Genomic DNA, 18,567 nt, shown 5'->3' on the forward strand with positions numbered 1-18,567 from the left:
TTATGCCTGTAATTCATAAATAAATCTCATGAATAAGTCTTGTATTAAACTAGACTTTCTGTTATGAATCATCTCATAATGACTCTTATCATTAAAGGGTTCATATTCTGCTTTTGGTGGTTTTCTGTTACTTATGTCCTTTCTGATGTCGGATGTTAAACATGGTCATAGTTCAGAAACTTGAGGTGAACGTATGTAGAAATGCTGCCTGCAAGTCAAAAGTCAGGGCTTCAACCTGCTCTGAACGCTTCGTTTGTGACGGTTTTTTCTACCTTGCTGACAAGCTGACGTCGGCTCGTGCCCATAAAGAGCCAATCCGTTCCATGTTGCTAAGGTGGTTGCTAAGGTGTTTCCATGTGTTGTTCACTTTGTCCACTCTCATATTTCAGATCTGATTCACCTCCAACATGTACGGATGGATTTCAGAAGTTGACCAATCAGAACAGAGTGGGCTCATCAGGAGGCGGGGCCTTAAAGAGACAGGAGCTAAAACGGCCTGTTTCAGACAGAGGCTGAACTGAGGGGCTGCATAAAAGGACCAGTAGAAGATAAATAAGGAGTTTTTAACTGGAAATCATACAAAGATATTCCAGTAGAGCCCCAGAATATACATGTTGAGCTGGAAAAGCAGAATATGTGCAGAATATTTCCTTTCTAACATCAGGATTCAGGTTCAATACTCAAGGCTCAAATAATCAGGACTTAAAAAGAGGAAAATAACAAAAAAAACCCACTAAAATACATAAACACTACAATAAATAGTGTAAAACACAAGGTAGAAATAAATAAATAAGCATTGCTTCTATAGCATCTGTGTAATGTTGCTACGTCTTGTTCATCTTAATGATGGCTGCTGGAACAAAGCTTTATATATACACTGCTTTGTTCTACACCTAACATCCTAACAAAGTCGTCACCTTGTTGCCGTCGGTAACCAGATGACACTCCCTGCTGCAGCTGTGGTTGCTACAGGCCAAAGGTCGTCCACAAGGTCGTTTACAGGAGAACCTCCCCTGACGATGACACGGCACCGGGCTCACCTGACGGACACACGGAGAATACAGCGCGGACGTCTTTAAAACTGAAAAATGTTTCTTGACTCATCTGAAGGTGAACGAGCGTGTGTGTGTTGAATAAGAAGCGACTAAATGAGATGAAATGCAAGAAGGAATTATATGAGACGGAGAGACAGAGAAGGACAAACCAGACGAACAGAGACAGACGGAGGAAAGAGTGAATGAGGAGGAGGTCAAAAGGACAAACTAATAATGGACGACGTCTGGAATGAGAGAACAGGACGGAAAAGAAAACAGAGGACAGGAGGGAGAGAGGGAACGCTCCAAAGATAAAAAGAGGAGTGGAGGAAGGAAGCGATAAATCTAAAAGACTAATATAGATACTTGTTAGTCTAGTGTCATGTGTGATTAAGCAGTGATGTGTTAGAGTGTGTGAACGATGACAAGCAGAGATTAACAGCCCGGAAACGCTGGTTAACCCTGAGTTTTTAAGTCATAACTGGGTTTAATGAAGAAGACAAACATGAAAACACTGGAGAGAAGAAGATGGAGGCTGAAAGACAAACGGTTCTCACCTCGTGTTCTCCAAAACAAGACCTGCAAGACAAACGCAGACAGACTTACTTTCCCATTTTTACTTCTGTTCATATTGATTAAAGCAATGTGAAAACCTACCATTCACTTCCTTTCATCACAGTCACGTCAAATCCTTCACCCCACTTCCTGTCACTCATTCAACGAGTGACAGGAAGTCTTCTCTCTGCTGAGTGCAACTGCAAGAACCTATCATTGACTTCAACTAATAAAATTCACCTTGATTCACTCCGTTTTCTTCAATTCACACATTCCAATCACTTTTTTTTCCATTTTCGTCCATTCAGATTAATTCAATCTAAAAATCATCTTTTTGCTGACTGAAACCGACCACAATGACTTCGATTAATCGCCTGTACTTCCATTAACATCCATCCACATTAATCAGATCTAAACTTCTTCTCTCTGCTGACTGCAAATGTGAAATCTTACCGTTTACTTCCACTCATCACATTCACTTCATATCACTGACACTACTGCCAGTCAATTTATTAATTTCACTTCTGTTTGTTCCATTTACTTCCATCCACATGACTTAAATCTAAACATCATCTCTCTGCTGACTGCAACTTAATGAAAACCTTCCATTGACTTCTACTCATCCTCATTCACCTTTATTCATTCATATTTCCACTTAACGCAAGAAAAAGCAAAAAAAAATGCACCATTTTTCACGTTTTTAATGTCTGAATGCAAACAGCTTCAATAACCAAAGTGATGATTTAATTCTGTTGATATCTGATCCAGAAACCATGAAATCTGAGCCAACATCTACTTTCAGTGATTGACAGTTTTCAAAGTCACTTCTACAGACAGAAGCCAGGTTTCCATCCAATTTTAGTGCACATTTTAACTGATTTTCCAGAATATAGGCAAAGGAAAACTTGAATAAATGCTTATTTCCATCGACTACTGCTGTGAATATTTAGAGATAAATAGCAGGTGGCGCTAATTCCTGCAGTCAGAGCTCAAATGATGGAAATATGACATTTCTGTTTATAATGTATTAATTTGAGGAATGTTACAGTCTCCTCATTGCGCCACACAGATCTGATATGAAGTTTTTGTCTCTTCAGCTTCCACCGAAGAGACGAAAACTTAATGTACTTAGTGTAAAACTTTTATGCGATACTGCAAGACTTTTTCTGATTTTATTGAATTCTTATTAGTGTCCAGTCAGTGTTTTTGTTTGTGCAAATTGAAAATACAAATAAAAACAGATGTTGGAAACACACCTACAGCGTAGTCAGAACTCGACTACTGAGGTCTGCACACAGAACTACTTCCAAGTCAAACAAAAACACACTCAACAGCATCAGTCATGTTTGTGGCTGTTGGCCCGAGTATCTTCAACACAGAGCTGCAGGCTGCTGGCACATTCAACTGTTATGCACACACACAGCTTGCAAAGTGTTTTTTTAATCTCAGGTCTAATGATCCATGACAGGGCCTGCACCGGTAATGTGTGTATTTGTGTAGTGTGTAGTGTGTGTGTGTGTGTGTCTGGGTACCACATGGTGAAAACAAAGAACATTCATTTTTATTTTTCAACAGACTAACTGACAGCAAGACTCAAACCTCCAGTTTATGTGTTAACTAACCTGTTTTGTAGATTAATATACTGAATTTTAAACTCTTCTTCAATCTCTAGTTTAATATAATCTATTCTAATAGTGTGTGTGTGTGACCTACGTTGGTATTGGTACTTGACATGGTGGACAGGGCAGAGCTTTCTTCACAAACGCTGGTTCAGACGGCTGTTCCCATGGACCCGCTAACTGCACCTAACACACACACACACAAAGAAAACATTCAGAGGTTTTCCAAACATCATTTATTCTGTTTGGCAGATTTCCTCTGATAGGAAACAGGAAATCACTTTATATAACTGACACACAACTGTTGGGAACTGACCAGTCTGATGGTCTAACTTGTTGGGATTTAAAACTTGTTGGGATCTGACCAGTCTGATGGTCTTACTTGTTGGGATTTAAAACTTGTTGGGATCTGACCAGTCTTACTTGTTGGGATCTGACCAGTCTGATGGTCTTACTTGTTGGGATTTAACCAGTTTGATGGTCTTACTTGTTGGGATTTAAAACTTGTTGGGATCTGACCAGTCTTACTTGTTGGGATCTGACCAGTCTGATGGTCTTACTTGTTGGGATTTAACCAGTTTGATGGTCTTACTTGTTGGGATCTGACCAGTCTGATGGTCTAACTTGTTGGAATCTGACCAGTCTTACTGGTTGGGATCTGACCAGTCTGATGGTCTAACTTGTTGGGATTTAACCAGTCTGATGGTCTTTCTTGTTGGGATCTGACCAGTCTTACTGGTTAGGATCTGACCAGTCTGATGGTCTTACTTGTTGGGATCTGACCAGTCTGATGGTCTTACTTGCTGGGATCTGACCAGTGTGATGGTCTTACTTGTTGGGATCTAACCAGTCTGATGGTCTTGTTGGGATCTGACCAGTCTCACTTGTTAGGATCTAACCAGTCTGATGGTCTTACTTATTGGGATCTGACCAGTGTGATGGTCTTACTTGTTGGGATCTGACCAGTCTGATGGTCTTACTTGCTGGGATCTGACCAGTCTGATGGTCTTACCGGTTGGGATTTGACCAGCACCAGGTCATGGCAGGGCTGTGGACAGGTGTGGCTGCACTTGGGCAGTGACAGCAGACAGGTCTGTCTGCAGGGGGGACAGGTCCCGGGGTGGCAACGGTGACTCTCTCTGGTCGGGTGGTGGCAGGATGGAGGACACCTGAGGAGACAACAAGGTTTATGTGCTTTTTGCAGTAAAATTGCGGGAATTGGAAAAAACTCAAAGCAAAGTAAAATAACATGGGCTTGAAGTTAAAGAAAATACTGCACTTGAGTTCCTTTTAAAAGCCTTTATTAAATAAACGTTCAGCTCAACATTAGCACCAAATAAAGTCAGTCAATTATGCTTTTAAAATTAAATCCATGAACATAAAAATATAATTTCATTTCCAAAGCGCACAATTTTATGTTGGACACAACATTAGCTTGTATTCTTCTGACTAACTGAATCAAACCTCATTTGAGAACAGTTTTGCTCGTCTATGACATCATATTTGTTGGCAGGTGAGATTTGTCCATCTACCACCTGAATGAACCTGAATCCTTGCTGAACACTGCGATGGCGTCAGTTACCACCACACCAAACGCCACACTTGGTCCAAATCACAAGCTGTTTCTTTTGATTTGGACATTTCATGCAGAAAAGTTGCATTACTTTCGCGAAATTGCAGCAGAGAGATTTCCTGGACTGACTGGCTCATTAGTATTACAATTCTGACCAATAAGGAACTGGTACCCATCCCTTATTTAGACAGGTGATGGTCACGAGTGTGGTTCTCCATGTATGAAAACAGTGTAAACAGGAAGTGTGTGTACCTGCAGGGCTCTTTGCAGCGAGGCGGCTTGGTGCTCCTCTCTCGTCCACAAGGGACAGTCAAGAAGGTGGAACCACATGTACACCTGACGTCCACTGTCTCTGGACAGGGATAACAACTACCTGAGAGACGGACAGAGAGAAACAGATGAGTGTGTATCTGTAGTTTGTCAGTCGACACCGTCTCTGAGTCCCATTAACATAACACACTGAGTACGTGCCAGCAGATAACACTGTTATCGTCTGTGTGTCACAGTGTGAAGACTCTCAGTCATTTAAATATGGTAGGATTCATAGAGGTACTGACTCAAAATACTAAAAGTATGACCGACTGGTGAAGACTGTAACACATGTTGGGTCATTCACATGTTGGGTAACATTAACAAGGTTTAACAGACATTTCCAGTAACAAATCTCAGTGTGGTTCCACTACAAACTGGTAAAATCAGCTCTCTGTAGTTCAGCAGAGACAAGACAAAAGACAAAACTACAATAAACTACATTTATAGTACAACATATAATCAAATGGCTTCAATTTATTTTTTACCAAGACTTTTGAGGTTGGAAAAAATGTAAATTTAAGTTTGGAAATTTTGACTTGAAGATTTTGGAGCTTTGTCAAGTAAATGTATTTTCTTCATTAAATTTTTAAAACTTTGTCAGGAATTGTTCAAATGTGCATTAGGAATCATTTCACAGTATTTGTGTGGATAAAAACCAAATGTAAACAGTGAATAAATGATGGCGTAACATGAATCATGTGACTTAAACGTCACTGAAGAGCTTAAAAACATCAGATCTGTGTGGAGCGATGAGGAGGAGACTGTAACCTTCCTCACATCGATACATGAAACTAACAGAAATGTCATATTTCCATCATGTTTTCCATCGTTTGAGCTTTGACTGCCGCTCATTTAATGACGTCATCTCGTTGTGTCCTCTTCTTCTGCAACAGTTGAATGGCATCATGGAGAATTAGCGCCACCTGCTGTTTATCTGTATATGTTTATATTTAATATTCACACAACAACAGTGGATGGAAATTTGGTTAAAATTTGAGCCACATTTGGATGCAAATCGCCTTCAAGTGTTGCCGTTATGAACGAGTAGAAACATCTTCAGATGTGGTCAGATGATGCAGCGAATACATGAGTTCATTTTCACAGTGATACTTCCTCTGTCTGATGTCTTTGTCCTGCTCGTGGTAACAGCTGATCAAAGACTGGGTTACGTCTATATCTGTCAGAGAAAATCTATCATCCAGGAGAAATCAGGTTTCTCTTTTACATGATATTGAAGAAACAAACAACCCAGAACAGAAAGTTTCCGATCACGCAGCTGCTCAAGAAGCTGTGAGCTTCTAGTGCTCTGATTGGTCCGTTTCCAGCAGCTTTCCGGAATAAAAATGTCATCATGAAACGTGAGATGGAAACTTTAATTCTGTAATCTGAATCTCTCTCACACACACACACAAGCACACACACAGGACATCGCATCACATTAGTGTCTGTCAGATTGGTTGCGATTGGTTGAGAGAGTCGCAGCTGGTGGAAGGTCAAAGATTAAATTCAGGAAATTTCTGACCCATAACACCTTCTGAAGTGTGTGTGTGTGTGTGTGTGTGTGTGTGTCAGTTGGTCCAGCTGACAACAGAAACACACTTTATCATGTGTGTTGGGAAAATGTTGACCTCTGCTTCCTGTCAAACATCATTAATCCCTTTTAACAAAGACACGTGTGTGTGTGTCTGTTTTGTTTACAGAACAACAGATAACTTTCTGCATCTATTATCATCCCCCCAGATTGGACGATAAAGGATAATTGATGCGTCCATCTGCCTCCTGATTGGCTGAATAGATTAAAGTTCATTTATTTGTGTGTCTGCATGCTGATTGGCTGCTCTGACCTTTCAGAAGGGGGAACAGATAGAAAATCGCACTGCTGTCAACACATCATCATTCACTCTGTGTGTGTGAGACTACTTTGGTATTTACTTCAGATGCAGAGCTGATCGCAGAATATTGATAATACTCTCTGAATTATAGTGTTAATAATACATTTTAAACCATGTTATACAAATAAAAAGAGGCTGAAATAAATCAATAAAGTCACATCAAGACTTTTATTGATCTCCTTAATGTTCTTCAACATAGAAACACACTAGTGGTTTATTTTCTGACCATCAGAGTGAATTATTTACATTTAGTAACGTTGGTGGACGTCTCTTAATACTACAATACCCATGAGCCTCAGCTGCTGTTGATACAGAGAAAGAAACTATAGTAATTGATCTGATCCCAATCTGATGAGAAAGTGAAGTTTAATCATTTGACAGAATTTGAAGCTCTGTGATTGGATGTTTCTTACTGAAATGCACCCTGGGAGTCGTAGTTAACTTCTCTCCTTCAGTTTTTATGTGTCCCAAGGGCTTGTACCTTTTTGACTTTATGATTGAGAAAAACCAGATATTTTCTATCATAGTTCTTCATCTTTTGTTCTGTTGTTGTTTCATGTTGTTGATTAATAAAGTTTACATCCACATACAGTGCAAAGTTTAATCAAATTTCCAGAAAATCACCAAAAGAAAATGCAATGAATGGTTTTTCCTTCCATTCTAGCAGCAGTCAAATCTGAAACTACGTAGAAAACATGATGGAAATATGACATATCTGTTTGTTTCATGTCTACATCTCAGGAACACTGTCAAGGCTGCAAAAACCTAAAAAAAAGTATCTGTCACCAAGTTTGAAATGATTCCCAGTGAACATTTAAACAGAGTTTAAAGAATTTACATTCATAGTGTTGCACTCAGTTGTTCACAAGAAACGTGACAGAATGAAATAAGGTGAGCTGTGAGCTGAGGGAGGTTAGATGTACCGCAGTAGTCGGTGTTACACGGAGTTGGGGCAAATAAGATTACATTACTTGCCTAACAACCCCGCCGTCATTTTGCTAATGCTAGAAACCCATTTAGTTCATTTTCACGTCCACGTTAATCAAATTAAAAAAACTCTAATTTGTAACATAGTAAGTGTGTTATCTACGCTAGTTATAAACTGTCTGCTCTGTGACCGTCTGCAGTAGCAGCGTCGCAGCGGAGCAGCAGAGTGACACGTCTGTCCTCTCTCCTGCTCCCTGCTGTAAACACACGTAGCCGTTAGCGAGCAGCTGCTCTCGTGTCTCCGGGTCTCGGTGCTTGTTAACAGCAGAAACTCTCCGAGTGAATCTCTCTCTCCGGATGGCAGGTGGGTCACTCTGGATCCGGTTCTAAATTGGCCGTCGTCCTCTGGCTCCGTGTGCGACTGTACAAAGAGGACGACCCGCTGGCAGCAGCCTGAAGCCCGCTGCCACTAACTCTTAAATAAGGGGAAGATCTAAACTAAAAATCTAACGTTAAAGATCAAAGTAAGCGCTCTACAGATATTGTCCTACTTTGTGATGAACAATAAAGTTTTTCTGATTCCGACTGTGAATATAATACGACCCCCATTCTTCCAAAAGTAAACCATTGTGTGTGTGTGTGTGTGTGTGTTACCTTGGTGACAGACGGAGGGGCATTTGTGGTTGCGACACCCGAGAGTTCGGCCGCAGCTCTGGTCACAGGGAGGGCAGTTACCAGGGCAACACTGAAACACAAGGCATCATGGGAAACAGAGTTCAGACAAGGACAGGACAGACTCTGCCGTTTAAACTTCATTTCAGCTCAAACAAAAACAGCAGCAGATCAAAGCAGAGCAGCAAAACTTTTATTTTATTTTCAAACTATTTCTTTCAAAAGTCACAGTTTCTGTCCTGATATCCTCCACAGCAAAGGATCACCTTCACTGACTGAGAGAGAAGCTTCCAGATTTACTTTAAAAAAAAAAGAGATTTAAAACGGACTTTAAAATACCATTAATTGTACCGAGTTCAAGCGAAAAACCTGAGAAAGTGACATTAAAAAGAGTGAAAACAGTGCGTCTGATAACAGATACATCACAGGCAGCTCTCACCAAACTGTCAGTCAACCTTTTCCTATCAGATCAGACGCAGATCAGACGGCAGCACGCTGACATTTACAGCAACACACGACAACACAAACAGAAGCACAGAGACGTCACAGCTGTCAGACCGCGTTTAAGATTAAAGTAAACTAAATGCTAATGACTTGAAGATATTTGAATATAAGACTGAATTCTTGGTCTTTCTCTGAGTAACATGTTGAGTGTTTCCCTGTTGAGCTGCAGGTGGAAGTATAGCAACAAAAAGAGGCACCAAAAAGACTGTAACGCTGAAAGATATCTACTTGATTTGACTCATTTGGACGCTGAAGTTTCATATTAGCTTCAGATAAACTTTTAAATACATTTTTGTCCTCCATCACTTCCATTGTAAGGTCATTATGAAGGGATCTAATGGTCAGTATGAACAGGAGGAATGATTACAGCAAGATAAACAGCTTTAATGTTCATTTGGGCTCCTGACTGCTGGTTTCCATAAAAGCTAAAATAAAAAGCTAACAAAATGATGATGATGATGATGATGATGATGATGATGATGATGGTGGACTGACCTTTCTTCTGCACTGGTGTTTCTGGCAGCTTCTGGTTTTTGGACATTTGGAGTCACACAGATATTCCTTATGACACGGCATCAACTTCCTGTATTTACCACACCTGCACTCCTTCTCCACCTCCTGACACACGCAGACAGAGAGAGCGTCACGGTTACTGTGTGTGTGTGTGTGTTTGTTTTAATATGTGTATGTGTGTGTGTGTGTGTGTGTGTGTGTGTGTGTGTGTGTGTGTGTGTGACCTGTCTGCAGGTCTCACAGTTCCCTCGGTGACACCTCATTGAACAGGTGTGTTTTCCACACGACAGACGGCGGTCGCACGTGTCGCCGCATGGAAACACTTCCTCTGTGCACGGCAGAGACGACTCTACACACACACACACATTGAAACACACACACGCACGCGCACGCACACACACATTGAGAAAGGTGAGAGAGATGAGTGTGTGCATGAGAGAAACAGTGCACTATTACTGGTTTATGTGCTTACTAATATCACCAATACTCATATTATTGTGTTGATGTTATCGTTTACGGCTACGACTAACGATTATTTTCATTATTGATTAATCTGTTGATTATTTTCTTGGTTAATTGATTAGTTGTTTGGTCGATAAAATGTCAGAAAATGGTAAAAATGTGGCAACTAATCAATCAATCGACCAATCATTGGCAGCTCTGATCTGTTTACTATGTTAATCTTTGTGTGTGATCTCACTGGTCTTTCCGCAGGGACACGATCTGCTGACGGATCGAGGACACGGAGGACAAACGCCGTCGTGACACACAACCTCACAGGTGTGATTCCCACAGGAGAGGAGAGATCCGCACACCTGGGAGGAGGAGGAGAAGAAGAAGAAGAAGAAGAAGAAGAAGAATGTGAAGAAGAAGAAGAAGAAGAATGTGAAGAATGTGAAGAAGAAGAAGAAGAAGAAGAATGTGAAGAATGTGAAGAAGAAGAAGAAGAAGAATGTGAAGAAGAAGAAGAAGAATGTGAAGAAGAAGAAGAAGAATGTGAAGAAGAAGAAGAAGAATGTGAAGAAGAAGAAGAAGAAGAATGTGAAGAAGAAGAAGAAGAATGTGAAGAAGAATGTGAAGAAGAAGAAGAATGTGAAGAAGAATGTGAAGAAGAAGAAGAATGTGAAGAAGAAGAAGAAGAAGAAGAATGTGAAGAAGAAGAAGAAGAATGTGAAGAATGTGAAGAATAAGAAGAAGAATGTGAAGAAGAAGAAGAAGAAGAAGAAGAATGTGAAGAAGAAGAATGTGAAGAATGTGAAGAAGAAGAAGAAGAAGAAGAATGTGAAGAAGAAGAAGAAGAAGGTGAAGAAGAAGAAGAAGAAGAAGGAGAAGAAGAAGAAGAGTGTGACAACAACATGATGCACTGAGTTGTTTATTTCCACATCCAGCAGTTACAGAGGAACATTATGATTCATGTGGAGTCGTGTTTCTCTGCTCTCCACCAGCTCCTGAGGGAAATATCTGGCTCTTTAGCTGCTAAATGCTCCACTATGTTCACCAGCTAGTCTACAGCTAACTGTTAGCAGGTAGCGTACGGCGGCTTTTTTCAGCTTTTCCTCTGAAAACGACGCTATGAGACGCTGAGAGTGAACCAGAACAGTAAAGTTGCAGCCGGACAGATAAACAATGAGCTGAAACTCACTATAAAGCTCCGTAAAGCCGAGAGGAGCTGCAGAGTCTCTGATAATTCATCACTACCAGTAACGCTAACACATTACACACTGACACATCAGACTGAGTTATAGAAACATTATAGATGCTTTAAAGACAGAGTCAGTAAACACATGTAGACATAACTTGTGTTGTTGTACTAACAGTTCAGTAGATGTTATACGAGTGTTTACCTGCTGACAGTTCCACTGAGGGCTGGCGCAGGGTCTCTCTGCCTCCTCTCTACCACACACACACCTCTGAACACTGACTCTGGGACACGGAGAACAGTCTGACACACACACACACACACACACACACACACACACACACACACACACACACACAAGTTTAATAAAGACACATCTGATCATTTTAATATATCTATAGATTAATTGAAATGTGTTAATTGATATCTCTACATGTCAGGAGCACAAAGTCAAAACATGAGGCTTCACTTTACCTTCAGACAAGGTAACAACTACTGCAGATTATTTGTTTCCATTGAATCGATCATTTGTTTAGTCTGTAATATTTCTGTTAGTGAAAAAGCTCGAGGTGACGTCTTTAAGTTTTGTTTTGTTCAGAGAGATTCAGTTTATAACGACATGAAACAGAGAAAAGCTGAAAATCTGAGACATTAAAGGAGCTGCAGCCAGCTGCTCCAGAACTAATTAATCAATTATCAAAACAGTAGGCAATTAATTCACTATTGATACACTGCTTGTGTTTACAGCTGGTCTGGTGCGTGTGTGTGTGTGCGTGTGCGTGTGTGTACCTGTGTGACACGGCTGGGAACAGGTGTGCTGTTTGCAGGGTAACAACTTGCCGCAGTGCTGCTGACACGACCAGGCCTGACGAGAGAAAACACACACAGTTACCAAGCTAACACATCCTGCGCTCTGATTGGTTCGTTTAAACTGTCCATCATCATCTCTGGTGCCGTGTGATTGGATCGTTTTCCCCGGCAGGCGGCGGCGGCGGCAGCAGAGCTTGAACAGTGAAATCCTGCTGATGTCAGGAAACAACGGTGAAGTAAAAACACAAAAACGTTTCCGGTGTACCTTGTTGCTACAGCGACGGGGGAGGGGCTTAGCTTTGCCGCACATACAGGAAACCGACACCATCTTCGGACACGGAGGGCAGGGACCTGAAAACAGACGACAAACAACCAACTGACGATTGTTTTTATGATCGATTCATCTGCAGATTATTTCCTAAATAAATCAACTAATCGTCTGCAAAAAGACTTTTTTTTATAACCAGACGAGAAGTATTGATTGATTGGTCTCGCTCTGGTTTTTGGGATGTGTGTTTGGGCTGAGCTGTAAATGACATCAGAGCCGCAGCCGTTAGTCAATTAATCAATTAGTCTATCGACAGAGAACCTGTATCAGAAGATCATTAGAGTCTTTTTTTTTTTTTTTTTTTAAACACAAAAATGACAAAAAATTTGCTGTTTTCAGCTTCTCAAATGTGAAGATTTGATGCTTTTCTGTGTCGTTCATGATAATAAACTTCGTTTTGGGCCGTTTGTTGAAGACAAACAGACAAAATGATGAATTAAGCAGATGAATTGATAATGAAAATAATCCCTAAAATGATCAATTAACTCTCACACAAGACAGAGAAAAGCAGCAAATCCTCGCGAGTCAGAAGCTGAGTATCAGTCTACTTCAACAACTAATAAAAATAAAAAATAAATTAAAAATCAATGCAGATTAACTTCCTGTCGATTAATCGTTTCAGCTCAAGTTTATTTAATGAACAGTTTCAGAAATCAGACGCTGTAAACAACCCATCTGCTAGTTTATATCTCTCTGTGTGTGTGTGTGTGTGTGTGTGTGTGGTTACCGGGGTGACAGAGCAGCAGACAGGTGTGTCCACAGGTGGGTTTGAGCTCCTTCTGACAGACGGAGCCGCAGGAGTGAGGAACCAACCAGGGATCAGCTGGAGGATCCTGCAGTTTCCCACAGTAACACATGTACCTGAACGCAGCACACACACACACACACACACACACACACACACACACACGCGCACACACAGGACATTTATCAGGACCGTTATATTTCAGGATGTAAAGAGAATCATCTGATCATGTTTCTAAGTTTTAAACTCAGTTTCTTGGTTGAATGAGATTTTTCTTCTGTTCTAACAGAAACTAAACAGAAATCTGAACTATTGATCAGTTCTCAGTTTGATCAGGAATCTGCAGCTGGTTGGACTGCAGCGCCGCCTGCTGGAGGACAAACCAAACATCTTCTGCATCAACGACTGCAGCTGAAGGAGCAAAAGCTGGAACTAAACTCAGCTGATCAGCCGCTCTTACTGGTTACCAGTCAGTGTCAGAACTGGTTTTAAGAGTTTATTGATTACTGTTAAAACACTTCATGGTTCAGCTGCGACCTCGTCTCTCCTGTTTTATTTGCTATATTTTTATCATTATTATCTTATACTGGGACTATTTTATTCTCTTTTAATTTAATTGTTGCATTTAAATGTTTGAATCATGTGAAGCAACTTTGTAACTTTGTATTGAAAAGTATAAATAAAGTTTATTATCATTATTATCAAATATGATCAGTGAGACGTCGCTGTCGGCTTTAAATCATAATTAATTCATTTTTCACTGTTTTCTGATGGTTTATAGATTAACGATTAATCTGGGAAATCGTCAGATTAATTGAAAATTAAAATAATTTATAAATTTGTGCCCAAAAGATGAAAGTTTCTCAGTTGTCGACCTTTAAGCCAACATGGACAGGAAGTCCTTAATCATTCAGTCATCTGCAGGATCAATAACAAACTTCATCCCTGAGTGTCTGATGTGTTGCACCGCAGATCCAGCAGCTCTGGACCAGGACTCATCCAGTCAGATCTGGTCCAGAAACCCTGACTCGTATGAATCCTTGACGCTGAGGCGACGCCACAACGTCCCCCGTCTGCTGGATCAACCCGTCTTTGATTTTTACCCTCACAGCTGCAGCACGTTCAGTCGGTAACCATAACAACAAGACACGGTGATGTAATCGTACGCACCTGTTGGGCGTCGCGCTGGGAGGATACTCCGCTCGACACTTCGGACTGAGGAGAGAAAATCAGAAAACATTCACGTATGTAAAGTGTTTTATTCGTCTCTGTCACAAGGAGGACTGTGGATTTTGTCCTCCATCACTTCCATTGTGGTCTCAGTTTGAATAAAAACCAGAGTCATGGTGGGCTGTGACAGTCCGGTACAGGTTTTGTCCTCACCAGGGCCAGGGATGCTGCTTCTGACCGAAGTCTTCATCGGTGACGGAGGACACGAGGAAGGCCGAGTCTCTGGCCCATTTCTGAATGCAGGGCAGGTGGAAGAGCGAGAAACAGCTGGAACAGCTCCACACCTGCAGAGAGAGAGAGAGAGAGAGAGAGAGAGAGAGAGAGAGAGAGAGAGAGAGAGAGAGAGAGAGAGAGAGAGAGAGAGAGAGAGAGAGAGAGAGAGAGAGAGAGAGAGAGAGAGAGAGAGAGAGAGAGAGAGAGAGAGAGAGAGAGAGAGAGAGAGAGAGAGAGTTCAGTTAACAGCATCCTTCGTCTGTCATCATCATCATCATCATCAACGAGAACATTATTATTCATGTCTCACCGGCTGCGTCCTCTTGACGGAGGCGATGCAGATCAGACAGGTGAGCGCTCCGGACTGAAACAGGTCGCTGACGTACTGACCGGTCCTGACCAGACCTGTAGCGTCTCCACCTGACACACACACACACACGCACACACACACAGAGACTCAGGTTGTTGTTTTCTGATTCAACATCTAGTTATTAAAATGTTTTATTTTCATGATATAATGTGTTTATTTTAGAAGCATCACAGCGCTGTCAGCAGTTAAAGACATTCTGCATGTTTTCAGCTCTATATTAATTATCTACTGGAACATATTTGCATAATTTACAGTTAAAAACTCCTTATTTATCTTAAACTGGCTCTTTATGCAGGACAAAGAGGGTTTTTTCCTCTTATTTTGTTTATTTTGAGTGTTAAAAACAAAAAGACGTGATCAGTGATTTCAGAGTCGCCACTGAACCTTCTGCTGACATCATCAAAGCTTTCTGACACTCAGCTGGTGGAGAAATATAAATATCTGAGTTGTGTTCTTGATAACTAACTGTGTCTGAATCTCATGTTGCCTCTAAAAGGTTCAGAAAAGACTCGACTGAAGTCCTTTAACGTCGGATCGATTTTATCTCTTTTACAGAAGTTTGATGAATCAGTTTTAACCCTTCGTGTTTCTGCTCTGTGACTGAGCTCCTGGTTATTTATAACAGGCAGGTCCTTCACTACATGTTGCAACTACATGTCTCCTTCATCCTGCTGCATCCTCCTCATCCTTTAAATGGCAAATAGAACTTTGGCTGCTCTAGCTCTGTGTTTTACTGTGTTTTACTGTGTTTTACTGTGTTTTATTGTGTTTTATGTGTAGTCTGGTGGACAAATTTCCATAAAGATCATTTTGAACCTTCTAACCTTAATTGTTTAAGTTGCGTCTGGACAACAGGTGCTAATTATTATTAATTAGCTGCGTAGCTAACACGACACATTTACACTGATGTGGTTAAAATGATCAACGTTTCCTATAAACAGAGTTTCTGTTTAGTTAAATTAAAGACGTTTTAATAAAACACTGAACGCAGTTTAAAACCTGTTTCACCTTCAAAGTGTGAGAGATCAATAAAAACCATCAGCGACGCTAAAAGTGTTTAACAAGTTCAACGTGAAGTAAACGTCCGTTTATTTAAATGACTTCCTGTTTATAACAATCATTCCCAATAATAAACGAATGACTCGTTAATCAGGACGCAGAAAAACTACAGATGGATCAATTAACCAATTAACAATAACTCATTTATGTTCAGAGGTCTGGAACAATGAAACTGGAGATTTTACAGTCAAGTTTCCCTAAAAATCACAAAAAAAAAAACATTTTATAACGAACATCACGTCACCTTCTAACGTCTCATTATGAGGAAACTTTTAAGACTTTTCAAGACCTGCAAACACTTTGTATAAAATAAAGCAGTTAAAATATTAATCAACATCTGCTCAGGAAAATAAAATAATCTGTTAAAATGTTTGAGATATAATAAAATAATAAAAACAGAGACCTGCTGACTCACCTGTCTGGTTGGTGTAGGTGGTGAAGGTCGATGCCAGGATCTTTCCTCTCTTTCCATCCTCATGTCCAACGCCTCCATCATCATCATCATCATCATCGTCATCGGAGGAGGAGCTGATACGGCTCTCCACCAATCGCTGAGCAGCAGCCTGGTTGGACTTTCTGATCTCCTCGAACTTCGATTGGACCGACACACCTGTCAATCACAAAAAACAGTAGCATCGTTTCATCACGTGACCGTAACATGTAACATAGTGACACGCCGCGTCCTCACCCACCGCGTTCAGGTTCAGGCGTTACGGCGTTCTTCGTCCTCCCTCCTCTTCCTGCCGCCCAGGCTCCGGCGGCGGCTCCTCCCGGCCTCTCTTTCTCCTTCTGCGGGGGTCGTGACCTTTCGCCTGGACTCTCCTGGCTGCGGCCCCGCCCCCTGCCCTGCTGTCGCCACGCCCGCTCCATGGCAACCGCCTCCGAGACGCTGATCCGGGGTGAAACAGAGACGCTAAGTTTAATTTGTTCTGTTTGTTATTACAGATCATTGAACTAATATTTCATATTTTTAACAACTTGTTCAGCATCTCGATGTCAAAGATGTTTCCTTTAACTCTTCCTGAACAACCATGGATCATCTACAAACATCATTTTAACCATCTTCTCTCCTCCAGCGCTCCTACGACAGCATATCCTAAATCTCTACAATCATATTGACATTAGTTTATTTGTGTGCAGCTGCAGTAAACACGGGTGACGTTTGCCTCCAGGTCACCACAGAACCTCCAACACAAAAATATTAAAAGGCCAAAACGTCTGCTGCTTTTGATTCAGCTTGAAATAAAACTGTTGGATTCGTCTCTTACGACTCTGATTCTAACATTTAGCTCCCTAACTGTCAGTATCTGAAGAATATTTGTCTTTAGAGCACCAACGATTAGTCAGTTAATCAATTAGCTGCCTACTATTTTAATAATCGATTAATCTTTTGGAGACATTTAAATTAATGTCTGATTGCAGCTTCTTAAAAGGTGAATATTTTCTGGTTTCTTTAGTCTCTGTGACAGTAAACTGAATATCTTTGTGTTGTGGACAAAACAAGACATTTCAGGACATCATCTCCAGTCATTTTATAGACCAAACAACTAATCGATCAATCCAGGAAGTGATCATTAGGTCTGATTCTGTCCTGCAGTGTTTGCTCTGTTAATCACTGCAGTGCAGCAGCAGTCACAGCTAACAGGAAGACTTGAGCTGCTGTCTCATGTTTCCAGCAGGGACCAGACTACAACCTGCTGTGTGTCCACATTCAGACTCTGTCAATGTACAGAAATCAATGTTTACGTCTAAAATAAGAACACAAACAGCTGGTTTTCCTCCTGTCAGGCTGTTTGTCAGGTTATAATGTTGCTGTAGCAGCTTCATGACTCCAGTAACCCATAGTAACGTGATGATAAATGATGATAAACTACTGTAACGCAGTTCTTCACCGGTCTTCAGCCCTTTAAACACGTTACCGACAGAGCCGGTTAACGTTAACGGTCAAGTTCAGTTTAAACTGGAGTTAGCCGGCCAGCTACGATAAGCTAACTGTAATTAAAATTAGCAGTAAAATATGCGGAGACAAACGTCACATCCGGGAAACAGTTCTTATTAAAATATAAATATCCACCTGAGCTGATGTACGTTAAAGTTTTAGATTAAAAGACGAAGTGAAAGGTAGTTGAGAAGAGTTACACACACCTCAGCAGCAGCAGTAGTGGTCCGTTGCTCGGCTGTCATGCGCAGTGCGTCGCGGTGCATGCCGGTACGTGTAGTCCTAATAGGGCACGTTTGCAGTGGATTGACAATAAATAAAACTACAAGTCCCACCGCGCACAGAGACACACGGGCAGTGCGACGTGTCAACGCCGTTTCATTCATACTCCGACAAATAAATTAATAAATAGAATAAAATAGAACATAAAACTAAAATCCTCATACAAAAATTAATTCAGGATTCCGTTAAATTCTGGGAAATTAGCAGCAACGCACAAAGTGTTTGCTACGAGAATCTGCTGCAGCTGTTTTCCTTGAAAATTAAATTAATTAATAAATAAAAATAAATTCATTGATAAAAAGTAGCAAAACAGAACAGAAAATGAATAGAAAAGCATTTACATAAATGTAG

The 18,567-nt window shown here is 40.9% G+C and overlaps 1 protein-coding gene across 1 annotated transcript in view; it reads right to left on the bottom strand.

Moving 5' to 3' along the window:
• The window catches only part of nfxl1 (nuclear transcription factor, X-box binding-like 1), a 25,736-nt gene extending 7,564 nt beyond the window's left edge, over positions 1–18,172 (bottom strand). The window contains exons 1-19 of the mRNA XM_067579316.1: positions 18,141–18,172; positions 16,688–16,884; positions 16,411–16,605; positions 14,877–14,986; positions 14,507–14,637; positions 14,294–14,338; positions 13,106–13,239; positions 12,316–12,401; positions 12,030–12,105; positions 11,446–11,543; positions 10,302–10,416; positions 9,826–9,950; positions 9,584–9,706; positions 8,567–8,657; positions 5,034–5,154; positions 4,221–4,377; positions 3,303–3,394; positions 1,592–1,613; positions 918–1,040 (exon numbers count right to left, since the gene is read on the bottom strand). Coding sequence (XP_067435417.1) covers positions 918–1,040; positions 1,592–1,613; positions 3,303–3,394; positions 4,221–4,377; positions 5,034–5,154; positions 8,567–8,657; positions 9,584–9,706; positions 9,826–9,950; positions 10,302–10,416; positions 11,446–11,543; positions 12,030–12,105; positions 12,316–12,401; positions 13,106–13,239; positions 14,294–14,338; positions 14,507–14,637; positions 14,877–14,986; positions 16,411–16,605; positions 16,688–16,865 — 2,022 coding nt within the window. The 5' untranslated portion in view covers positions 16,866–16,884; positions 18,141–18,172. The remainder of the gene's footprint in view (positions 1–917; positions 1,041–1,591; positions 1,614–3,302; positions 3,395–4,220; positions 4,378–5,033; positions 5,155–8,566; positions 8,658–9,583; positions 9,707–9,825; positions 9,951–10,301; positions 10,417–11,445; positions 11,544–12,029; positions 12,106–12,315; positions 12,402–13,105; positions 13,240–14,293; positions 14,339–14,506; positions 14,638–14,876; positions 14,987–16,410; positions 16,606–16,687; positions 16,885–18,140) is intronic.
• Between the last annotated feature and the right edge of the window lie 395 nt (positions 18,173–18,567).

The sequence above is a fragment of the Thunnus thynnus genome, chromosome 22 (genome assembly GCF_963924715.1).
Source record: "Thunnus thynnus chromosome 22, fThuThy2.1, whole genome shotgun sequence".
In the NCBI taxonomy this organism is placed as follows: Eukaryota; Metazoa; Chordata; class Actinopteri; order Scombriformes; family Scombridae; genus Thunnus; species Thunnus thynnus.